The sequence below is a fragment of the Apium graveolens genome, chromosome 4 (genome assembly GCF_009905375.1).
Source record: "Apium graveolens cultivar Ventura chromosome 4, ASM990537v1, whole genome shotgun sequence".
NCBI classification, from domain to species: domain Eukaryota; kingdom Viridiplantae; phylum Streptophyta; class Magnoliopsida; order Apiales; family Apiaceae; genus Apium; species Apium graveolens.
In genome coordinates, this window is record NC_133650.1 from 13,255,373 (window position 1) to 13,268,548 (window position 13,176).

General features: G+C 29.2%; 1 protein-coding gene across 1 annotated transcript; it reads left to right on the forward strand.

The window, feature by feature from the left end:
* The first annotated feature begins 11,600 nt into the window (after positions 1-11,600).
* On the forward strand, positions 11,601-12,635 carry LOC141718354 (putative peroxidase 26). The gene is made up of 4 exons (XM_074520737.1): positions 11,601-11,614; positions 11,710-11,771; positions 11,985-12,140; positions 12,208-12,635. Exons 1-4 carry the CDS (start codon positions 11,601-11,603, stop codon positions 12,633-12,635), a joined length of 660 nt encoding a protein of 219 aa, XP_074376838.1.
* Positions 12,636-13,176: the final 541 nt, after the last annotated feature.

Here is a 13,176-nt window from a genome sequence, read left to right on the forward strand (position 1 = left end):
TTATTTAGTTTGCCATGTTAATAGTCAAGTTTCAATTTGACTAGTATAGCTAATTGATGTTTATTCCAGAAATGGTGTTTCGATTTTTTAAAAATATTTTTCAACGATCCAACCGTATGGATGTCAATAAATAAATAAATATATATATATATATGAGTGATATAACCAAAATTGTATATCAGAATAATTTTATTTGGTTTTCCGTTTTAAACAGTCTATTTCAGGTTGACTAGTACAACTAACTAGTGTTTATTCCAGAATTGGTATTTCGATATTTTTTAAAATATATTTTAAATATCCAACCATATGGATGTCAATAGATATATATATGAGTGATATAACCAAAATTTCATATCAAAATATATTTATTTGGTTTACCATTTTAATAGTCAAGCTTTGGTTTAACTAATACAGCTAACTAGTGTTTATTTCAAAAATTGGTGTTTCAATTTTTTTAAATATTTTTCAAAGATCCAAAAGTATGGATGTCAATTGATATATATATATTAGTGATGTAACCATAATTTCATATTAAAATAATTTTTTTGGTTTGTTATTTTAACAGTCAATCTTCAGTTTAACTAGTACAACTAATTGGTGTTTATTCCAGAATTGGTGTTTTCGATTTTTGTTTAAATATTTTTCAACGATCCAACCATATAAATGTCAAAAGATATATAAATATAAATATATATATATATATATATATATATATATTTCAACGATCCAACCGTATAGATGTCAATTCATATACTCCCTCCGTCCCGCTGGATAGTTTACGCACACTATTTTCACGTATTTCGAGGCTTCAATAACATATAGTTTCATAATGTTTTTTCATAAATTTTTTTTTGAATAAAAGTTAAACATGAAACTTTTTTTCAGATTTTTTAAAAAATATATATATTATGGAAGTATACTTTAAACGAGCATTGAAAAGCGTGCTGAAAAGTAACCTAAACAATTCAGTGGGACGTAGGGAGTATATAATAGTGATATAACCAAAATTTCATATCAAAATAATTTTATTTGGTTTGCCATTTTAATAGTCAAGCTTGAGTTTCACTAGTAAAGCAAACTAGTGTTTATTCCAGAAATGGTGTTTTGATTTTTTTAAAAAAATATTTTTTAACAATCCAACCGTATGGATGTCAATTTATATATATATATATTAGTGATATAACCAAAATTTCATATCAAAATAATTTTATTTGGTTTTCCGTATTAATAGTCAAACTTGAGTTTGACTAGTACAAAAACTAGTGTTTATTCGAGAAAATGGTGTTTCGATTTAAAAAAAAAAAATTTTCAACGATCCAATCGTATGGATGTCAATTTATATATATATATAAGTGAGATAACTATAATTTCATATCAAAATAATTTTATTTAGTTTGCCATGTTAATAGTCAAGTTTCAATTTGACTAGTATAGCTAATTGATGTTTATTCCAGAAATGGTGTTTCGATTTTTTAAAAATATTTTTCAACGATCCAACCGTATGGATGTCAATAAATAAATAAATATATATATATATATATATATATGAGTGATATAACCAAAATTGTATATCAGAATAATTTTATTTGGTTTTCCGTTTTAACAGTCTATTTCAGGTTGACTAGTACAACTAACTAGTGTTTATTCCAGAATTGGTATTTCGATATTTTTTAAAATATTTTTTAAATATCCAACCATATGGATGTCAATAGATATATATGAGTGATATAACCAAAATTTCATATCAAAATATATTTATTTGGTTTACCATTTTAATAGTCAAGCTTTGGTTTAACTAATACAGCTAACTAGTGTTTATTTCAAAAATTGGTGTTTCAATTTTTTTAAATATTTTTCAAAGATCCAAAAGTATGGATGTCAATTGATATATATATATATTAGTGATGTAACCATAATTTCATATTAAAATAATTTTTTTGGTTTGTTATTTTAACAGTCAATCTTTAGTTTAACTAGTACAACTAATTGGTATTTATTCCAGAATTGGTATTTCGATTTTTTTAAAAATATTTTTCAATGATCCAACCGTATGGATGTCAATAGATATATATATGAGTGATATAACCAAAATTTTACATCAAAATAATTTTTGTTGGTTTGCCATTTTAACAGTCAATTTAAGTTGGACTAGTCGAACTAACTAGTGTTTATTCCAAAATTGGTGTTTCGATATTTTTTAAAATATTTTTTTAAAGATCCAACCATATGGATGTAAATAGATATATATATGAGTGATATAACCAAAATTTCATATCAAAATATTTTTATTTGATTTGCCATTTTAACAGTAATGATTCGGTTTGACTAATAGAGCTAACTAGTGTTTATTTCCAAAATTGGTGTTTCAATTTTTTTAAATATTTTTCAAAGATCCAAAAGTATAGCTGTCAATTGATATATATATTAGCGATGTAACCATAATTTCATATTAAAATAATTTTTTTGGTTTGTTATTTTAACAGTCAATCTTCAGTTTAAGTAGTACAACTAATTGGTGTTTATTCCAGAATTGGTGTTTCGATTTTTTTAAAAATATTTTTCAATGACCCAACCGTATAGATGTAAATAGATATATATATATGAGTGATATAACCAAAATTTTACATCAAAATAATTTTATTTTGTTTGCTATTTTAATAGTCAGTTTCACTTTGACTAGTATAACTAACTAGTGTTTTTCCAGATTTGGTGTTTCAGTATTTTTTAAAATATTTATCAATGATCCAACCGTATGGATGTCAATAGATTTATATATTGTTGATATAACAAAATATCATATCAAAATAATTTTATTTGGTTTGTAATTTTAACAGTCAAGCTTCAGTTTATCTAGTACAACTAACTGCTGTTTATTCCAGATTTGGTGTTTCGATTTTTTAAAAAATATTTTTCAACGACCCAACCATATGGATGTTGATAGATAGATATATGAGTGATATAATGAAAATTTAACATAAAAATAATTTTATTTGGCTAGTCATTTTAAATATCAAGTTTTAGTAATTTGACTAGTAGAACTAACTAGTGTTTAATCTTGAATCGGTGTTTCGATTTTTTTAAAAATAGTTTTCAACTATCCAAGCGTGTGGATGTCAAAAGATATATATATATATATATATATTAGTGATATAATTAAAATTTCTCATCAAAATAATTGTATTTGATTTATCATTTTAAAAGTCAAGCTTCAGTTTGACTAATACAACTAACTATTGTTTATTCCAAAATTGGTGTTCGATTTTTTTATAAATATTTTTCAACGATCCAACCGTATGGATGTCAATAGATATATAAATTAGTGTTATAACCAAAATTTCACATCAAAATAATTTTATTTGGTTTGTCATTTTAATAATCAAGTTTCAGTTTGACTAGTATATCTTACTAGTGTTTATTCCAAAATTTATGTTTTGATTTTTCTAAAATTTTGATTTTGATTTTTTTCGTTTACTAAATACAATCGCTTGCAATCAATTTAATTATTCAACTGATTTTTTTTTGTTTTGTATTTGGTTGTTTTTTTGCCATTTGAGTAAATTAAAACAAAAAAAGCGGGAAAATATCCCTCCATTAGGTAAGGCTAAATTTGACCGCTAGCAGTTGAATTTAGGAGCGTAAAATAATTTAGTTGGAGGGAAAATTCTCTCCATTTTCGGACAAGGCTAAATTCGACCGCACAAAAATACCGGTCGAATTTATTACTAAATTCAACTGTAATATTTCGATCAAATTTAAATTCGACCGCTGGCGGTTGTATTTAGCCGTGCCCAGTCAAACATTCAGGTTGACCATACCGGTTGAATTTATTCAGTTGTATTTAGCCTTATATTCTTGTAGTGAATACTCGTTGTTTCTATACTTTCCTAGTCGACTAACAAAACAATGCTATTATAATTAAATCATCGCCTTAGTACTGTTGAGAAATAACCAAAGCAAACCAATATGATAACATTCCACATAGAGGTGTGCACGGTTCAGTTCAACTTGGTTTTTACCGAATATCCTTATCAAACCATGTATGTCGGTTCGATTTCTAGTTATTAACCGTAATTAAACAACTCGGAAGGGTTATTTTCGATTCGGTTAACCATTTATCGGTTTCGGTTTTTTTAGTTTTTATTTTTTTAAATTTATTTGTTTAATACAATGATGAAAAAATTATAAGTGCCATTTTACCTTTTGAGATTTCATTTAAAAACAAAAACGAATACTATTAATTATTGCGTAGCCGGTTAACCCTATCTTTGTTGGTATATAAGTGCTACTGCATTATTACATAAATAATTACCATTGTAAAAGTAACCTCCTAGGAGATTCACAATTGATAGGTCCATATTTAGCATTTTTTATTACCTATTTTATTTTTGTTTTCGTAATTTTATTAAAAAATAAATTATTTTATTTTGTTTTGTAGGAAATTTAATCAAATAAGGATTTGAGCTGTAAAGGGTGTAAATAAGGAAGGAGGTTGACTATTCTTGAAGTCAAAGGAATTGGAGGAAATATCGAATACATGTTGGAGAAGAAAAATGAAAAGAAGGAAATATATCCTAAGGAGGATTTGATATTCTAAGACCCAAGCCCTCATATTTTCCCTATATATATGTATCTTTTCTTGTATTTTACATTCCCATCACCTAGAACATCAATTTAGAGCTAGAATTTTGTTAGTTTTTTGTTTTGCTTATCTTTTTATCACGTGTAGCTAAATTGGTTCCCTAGGATGAAGATAAAGTTAATTTAATTTCTTTGATATCTTCTCGTTCCTATTATTTAACTCTCATAGATTTTTCTCGGTGGTTAATTGTTCAATTAATAATGTGATTTTGATATATTATTGTTACAGGATTTATTTTCATAGCCTATGCTTGCTCTATGAAATATTGATGAGTTATTGTTAGATAACAAGTTTCATAGTATATTCTTGTCTCGTTAATTGATATACATTATTTTTATGAAGAAAAGAGAATTGATTTTAGGGATTGCTGATGTTAATTATAATTGATTAATCGATTCAGCTTTCGAGGTTTTCCATATTATTTGATTTATTTTCTAATTAGGTTATTTGGAACACCTCCCAAATCCTATTTTCTAGTTTGCCTGATTTAAATTGTTAGGGTTTTGAAAATTTATAGTCTCCGTGGATCGATATGTGATTTCTACAACTAAACACTGTGCGCTTCCAGTTATTATATTTTTTTACACATCAACAATAATGGACTAATCTAGTACCGAAATGAAATTCTACTAATTTAGAGTAATTAAATCATGATGTTTATTGTGGTATATATATTATGATTAGTACTACAGCAGCTCTACAAATTCCTTAATAGTATTAGCATTTTAAACCAAAGATTCATGGTCTATACACTACGAACTATCATATCCAAAACTTTTTTCAAATTCTAATACAACAATGGTATAAGTTTAAAATACTCATTTATATATAGAATAAATAAATACATGTATGAATATATTTTAATAATTTTAAAATTAATATAAGCGGTTTGGTTTTTCGGTTCGGGTACAGGGGTAAAACCGTAACGGTATCAAACCGTTCCATCGCTTCGGCTCAGCTACAATTTTTTTTTTGATTTTTGTCGGTTTCGATTTTATTATTTTTGGTTTTTCATTTTTTTGATCCGGTTTCATTTTTTGGTGTTTTTGCTTATCCTCCAATTCCACACTTCTATTGTCACTTTCCCTAAAATGTTCTAGTTGTCCCAGATATCTAGTACTTCATTTTATATGGGTATCTATCAAAATACACCAAAACAATGCATTTATTTAATATGAAGAATATACCTTTATATATGAAAGATGTACCGTAAGTGAATCATACCAAGGGAGAAGAATATTTTTTAGAGTATATCAGGCGTTAAGTGAACTACTTGAAACTTAAAATTTTCTACAAACATATATGGCTATATGCTCATGTCCTAGACACCTTTATCCATTTCCTACTCCTTAAAAAGATAATTGGGAATTAGATATATATGATTATATACACAAACAAGTCAGTAGCGGATCCCTGGGTTTTTTATTAATCAAATCTACTAATATTTGATTTTAATATGTGGGAAAAATCTAGAAAGATGCATTTCCTATTTCTATTTATGCTCAAATTAGGTAATTTACCCGTGGTAAAAGAACATGACCGACTAATAGACTACTAATATAAATAATGGAGAAATGTCTTAGGAATACCTTTCATATCCATCATCGTCATGAAGAATAATCATAAATTTTCTCGGTCAAAAAGCTTACATGTTAACGGGATATCAAGAAAGTCCACTTGAAAAGTCCCCATTGTTATAAGCTTACACTTATAATCTCAATAGAGTTATTGTTACGTGTTTAAATTACAGATACCGTTAAACACCAAATAAAAATGCATGTAATTATTTTTTAAGATAAAAGATATACAAGAACTAAGCACTTAAAATCTCAACAAGAACTTTAAATAAAAACATGATCATGTAGCATCAAATCTAATTTGAGCATATAACATCTTTCTATAGTAAGTACAATACTGGAATAAGGCTAGGCTACATGGTGAAAGGGAAACTTTGAATTCTGTGTCAAGTTTGAAATAGATAAAAAAGATTGTGAAGTCACAAGTTATGGTTATATAAATTTTGCCAAGCCCATCAGGCCAAGACCATATCTTCTTTATCATATAACTTGCTTACCAAGAAGGATGTGGTTATTTAATACTAAGAATATTTCTTCAGATAAAGAAGAACTTTTTTACCATATATAAACATATATTCATCAAGTCAATCATAAAAGGAGAAGTATGTGTTAGGAGTATATCACATATTTAGTGGTTTTTACAAAAAACTTATAATTTTGGGTGTTATAGTCGTTTAAAATTGTAGGAGAGCTATGGAATTTTCATTGTACATCCTTATATTTTGGACACCTTTATCTATTTCTTATTCTTAGACACTTAGTAGAATCTAAGGAATTTTATATCAAATATGGACATAAACTAGAAAGAAACACTCAACTTCGATCCCATTTCTATTTGTGCTAAAACTTGGCAATGTGCTGGCGATAGAAAACATGACATGAAATTCTAATCAATCACAATGGAGGAATGTATCATTTCACCACTAATTTCCTTCAAGCCATCCATGACAAAATATAAAACATTCCACAACCTTATATATAACTTCTACCACACTCATCACCAACATAAAAAACGCATTTCAAAATAAACACTGGTTTATACATCATGTTATTTTCAATAAAAGAGGGAAAATGATATAATATTTGGTGCAAACTTATAACTTTATTCATCACAATTCTCATTATATAAAGATTTATAATAGACAAACTTACTTGACTAGTGTCACATGAATAGCCTAATCAATTATAAATATTTCTACATTAATAAATCAGCAATAAAAAAAATTATCTAATCAATATTTTACTTACAATTCTGAATAATAATTCCAACAATACATAAAAAACCACATCACAAACCAAAACCACTGTTCAACTTATTTTTGTGGCAGCCTTTTCAACTTTTTTCACCAGAGACTTGTTGGACTTAGGCTGCTTTGTAACTGGATGGTTTCTTCACATGAGAGACTCCGATTTCCTTGCAGGCTTAGAAGCAGCAATACAAGTTTTCTTCACCTACTCCACTTTCTTCTTAGCAATTAGGATCTTAGAAACCTTCAGCTTTTTTATTAATAGCGTCCGATAACTTGTATGAAACTTGAACCTTGAAGAGCTTTCCTTTTGCAGCAGATTACTTCAATTCCTAGTATCTTACTGATATTCGTTGGGGAAGTGCCATCCGCTTCTCCTCAATATATTTACTAATTGCATAAGGGCTTGAATCTCATTTCTCCTTTAATGATAGCAAAGCGTCATTGATCATTTCAATATTTCAAACCAAAATTCAGTTAGTAAATCATTAAATAAAAACATATATAATTTCAACCAAATTATGATTTTAAACTTAATTTTACATATACAATCAAAAAAAAATTACGGACCCACAATCGAATACATACCCCACCCAACAACTCACCACAGTCTAGTCCAAAAAAGCTAGCAATCAATCTAGTATATATTAGCTATTGGTATGTTCTTGTTGTAGAAATCGATACACTATAATATAGTATATACGAGGGTGAAATACAAGATTAACCAATTTCTATATAAAATAAAAAAAGAATTATTGGTGTAGAATTTTGGCTAATTTTATCCTTTATGATACCCAACCGACACAATAAGATACCCAACTATTAATGGAATATCCCTTATATGAAATATCCAACTACTAGTAAAGTATCTTATATATTTTTGGATACCCAATTGTCACTGAAGTATTCAATCGGCTAAAATTGGCCATTTTTTACGGAATGTTTATTTTGATTAATTTTAAAAAAAATGGTTATTTCTGTCATTTTTTCTACATACTACCTCTGTTGAAACTGAAAAAATAAGATAATAGGATGAACACTACTCCTCCGGTATTATCATAGACATATACATCTTGTGCTTTACATGATAATAAAATGATCTCTTATAAAAGCATTAATAGTTTGTATTAGTTTGGTAATACGATCTAAGTAGAAACTTGCAAACCTCCAGACCACTTTAGTGTTGAGAAAGTATGACTTTGGGGTTATATTTTATTATAAAAGTTGTACTTATAATATATTTAATACTTATAAAATCGTAATAGTCTTTCTATCGATACGGGATGTTACAATAATAATTAAATAAAAAATAATCACAACCTTTTCTTTCACTTTGCTAATAAGGTACTTTTTGATAATAAAAATTACATAAATAATGAATATAAAAAGATATATTAAATTCAGCTTAATATTTATAATATTTAAGCATACCTAACTTAAATGAGATATAAAATATTTTTAATATAAATGTACGAGTAGCATTTTTGTAATTATATAATTTGACTAAAAAATTATAAATTGACCATTATAATATACTATATACATGTAACTCCACTTAGCAAATATAATATGAATTTTTCTCTATTTATTTAGGGAATGAACTATATGTATTTGGAGTTACTCCAAGTAGCCCAAAATTGTAATTAAAAAAGTGTGTCTTATCACTACAAGAAACAACGCTAAACAATCTTATTAGGCGCACGGTCGAATTTACCTAATTTCGACCAATTTTGAATCGATTGTAACAGAGGGAATCGAATTCAAAAGTTCGGTAGTATTTAACTAAATTCGACCGTCGAATTACGACCGAAAAATTACAACCGTTTAAATTCGACTGTAGAAATTTGACCGAAGAGTAATTTTTACTTAACGAAAAAGTAATTTGACTGTTTTTGGTCGAATATTAAACTCGACCGATGTTTCTAAATTCGACTTTATTTACCAAACAAATGTCATTTAAACTTAACCAACGTTAGTCGAATTAAGAGCCCAAAAAAATATAGCAGTGCTTATGACTAGCACTAATGATAGACCATATTTATATAACTGTACACCCTAACTCAATTCACAAACCAACAAAGATATATGCTAACAAAATCTAGTTAGATTAATAAAGGTTGCATTCCTTAAAGGTTACATTCCTTAAACGCTTAAAAAAATAGCTAGTTAGCTTAGATTTACAAAGGAGTTAGAAAGTTCAGCGCTGACAGTTATATCCGAGTTATATCCAACACCGAATAATACTAGGAAGTTCATATAAACCATTAGTTACATACCCAAAAGTATTTAACAAAAGAGCTAGCTTTACAAAAGGGAAACTGAAAGTTCTAAAACCCATCAGTTCATAAAAAGCTAAGCATAGTGTTCACCAGACCAAATAAAAAGACCTAGAGGAACGGATAGTTGTGTGCGTCAAGGTCTTCATCTTCATATTCGCCTACTACTCCATCTTCACTGTCGCCTACAACTCCGTCTTTATCTCCATTGCTGGAGGTGTTGTGCACCACCACCGCCTTCCCTAGCAGGGTCTCCTGCATCGGTACATAAACAAGTATACCAATATTTTGTTAAGATAATAAAACCGATATAATTACCATATAGAACAAAGCATACATGCAACTAAATAAGCTGAATAAATAGACTGATACTTATCAGAAAATATATATGACCTGCATGCTCGAAACCTGTAAAGTTTTAAGCATATATTATAAACTGCAGGTGTTTATAAACTAAACATGAAGGCATGTTTTGGTAACATGACGACAATTCATATAAATTATAACATAAAGTAGGATGCAAAATCACACATGAATAAAATATAAATCCAGTTTATATTTGTACGTGAACTAGGCCATAAAGCATACAAACAACACAATTATAAAACTTACTGCTTGTGGCAGGCATTCATATGACTATGCATTGCAATTAATTGATCATTTTAACTGAACCTTAGAACCAGTAACATAAATTTGTTATATTTTGAAATATAATTATGTCTATCACCTTGAGTCCCAATACTACAATTCAACTTAATTTTACCAAAAGCACTTCATTTCAAATCAATATCAACCAAAACTGATCAAAAATGTAACTTCACAAAAAATTGGACCAAGACTGGTCCAATTGTTGCTATTGAAGAAATGACAACCAGAGATTTGACACCATAAAACTGATCTTCATTCCTGGATCAGATTTGCATCTAATATGATTAATTAGTTTATAACTTGTTATAATCGTATAATTATTATCAGTAGATAATAATGATAATATGCTTCACATGTCTATTGGCTTAATATTCTTCAAGAAATAAAACTTCATCTTAAATAAATCTATGGCTTTCCTGATCAACTAATTCAAATAATCAAAAGATGTTACCTGTACAATGATCTTATCATTGTCCTTCAAGATTCCTTTTAGCGCAACACTTGTTGTCCGCACATAATTTTTGTGCTTTGATCGCTGACTCGGGTCTGGAAAAGCAGCAGTGGCCAGGTTACTCACTTTCTCATCCAGAACAGATTGCATCACCTCCATGGGTAAAGAACGAACCATTTGCTTCACTTCTTCTAAGATCGTTGGCATCATATAGTAGATTTCTTCAGGAACAACGTCAAATGATTGGTCAGAGTCTTTCATTTTTCATTTTTTTCAATAGCTTCATTGCATTTTATGCTCCCATCAACTCCGCCAAGGTATCTTGGGGAAACAGGTTAATCCTTCCTTTAGTCGGGGGTCTCGCTCCAGCTAGCACAATCAGATTATTTTTCCGCTGAATTCCCCTTTCTGTACGGGGGGATGCCCCTTCATCAGCAGACTCCAACTCATCTACCAATTCAACTCGCACCTTTTTCAGTTTTCCCTACAATATATGAAAACAAAATCACAAATAAAGCTCTTCTCTATTTATTGACCCTAAAAACAAGCATTCAATTATAAATCAGTTTACTTCAAAATAAAATACAAACCTGTAGCTCTATCACAACTGGTTCAGTGGGGTCGTACACAGTATTCATAAATTCTTTATCACTGATTGGCATCTCACCTTTTGCAATTCTGACTTCATCTATTTCCTATCAGATGGAAAACAAATCTAAAGTAACTCATTCATTCTTTATGTTTAATTATCTATAGATCTTCATGAATCCAACCAAGTCAATCGATATATTTGTTAGATCTTTAACAATGCATAACTTCAAGCAATCATTTCTATTAAATTTACTAGTATTGAAGTCTGTTAAAAATTTAGGGTAGGACTTCTAGATTATTCGTGCTACGTGAAGTGCCGGAACCATAAGATTATAGAATCACGTAATCAAATTATGTGGGCTTCCGTAGATGTAGATTATATATAGTGGACGTTTGACAATTATATAAGTAAACTAAATTAATACTCTAATCCTCGTGCACAATGACTATTTTCTTTGACCTGAAGGTAACAAGACAGAAATACAGACAAGTGTCTGGATCTGTATTTACTTGTGCAAGAACGAAGATCCCAAGTTCCCTTTTATTGAGAAAAAGAACTCGGTCCACACCCTGTTTTGTTGGGAAGAAGAGATGGATTCGAATCAAATACAACTTCAGTAAACCTTCCTCCACCTTCCATTTCCTGGCAAGGAGCTCTTGCATTTTTCAAATCCAAGGGTCTAGATGTTCAAAACATCTCTACACTTTTGGGTACGTAATTAATTCTAGCTACGAAGAAGCCTTTTAAGTCTCATTTATGTATGTACTACTCTGAAAGGTATTTGGCACACAATGGGAAGCACACATTGCTCCTACATTCTTGATCGACTCTACAACTTCAACAAAACGGGAAAACCAAATCCAACAATGAATAAAACTCTACTAAAAGATTTACAGAAGAGATGCCCGTTAATCAATAAAAAGAGACAAAGCCAGCAGCTCATGTTTCTTAATCCAGACATTGCCAAAACCTACAGACTCAACAATACATACTACAAAAGAGTGCTCACAAATAAATCTCTTGAAGTTAATCAGCAGCTACTCTACGACAGTGACACTAATGATTTTACAGACCAATATGCAAATTATTTTGAGGACTTTCGGAGGGGTTTTGGTTTATCAATAACACGAATGGGAGGCATTCAAGTGTTGACAGGAAAAAAGGGAGAAATACGTAGAAACTGTCGAGTCAGAAACAAGTCATAGGCTGTTTTCCTAGCCAGTGGTTTAATTATTTACCTGAATAATAACTTGTAATCCAACCTTCGGCTTATAGTTATATATTTTGTGAATTTGATGCAAAATAAAAGTAATAATAATGACATCAAATAAAAATTACTTTCTTTAATCTCTTTGTAATTATAATTTTCACCAAAACAATTTTAACACCTTTAATTCCAGGTGATAGCATAATTAATAGATTGAACTAATCTTGTCGTTATGGATTAAAAACTAAGATATATAATTGTTTTATTTATTACTAAGGAACGTGAGCTTCGAGGCTCGATTTGACTGCTCTTGTGTTTCGTGACTTAATCTGCCTTATAAAGATGCCTACGTACCTTGCTGATTGCCAAGGATGAAGTCGAAAAACATAGTTCTGATCTGTGGGGTGACGCCCCATATATAGATGTTGGGAGTCCTTGAATTGGACTTGGTATAGGATACTTGGTGGCCAAGTCTCTGAATTTGAATGGACTTTGGAGTCCTAGGAAGTAGGAAGCTGATTCCCTATCCCATGAGGTTC

Excerpts from the sequence above, each read along its gene's own strand:
- LOC141718354 (XM_074520737.1), top strand. Across the intron at positions 11,772-11,984 it reads CCATAAGATTATAGAATCAC|AACTCGGTCCACACCCTGTT; the intron begins GTAATCAAATTA and ends ATTGAGAAAAAG. Across the intron at positions 12,141-12,207 it reads AAACATCTCTACACTTTTGG|GTATTTGGCACACAATGGGA; the intron begins GTACGTAATTAA and ends CTACTCTGAAAG.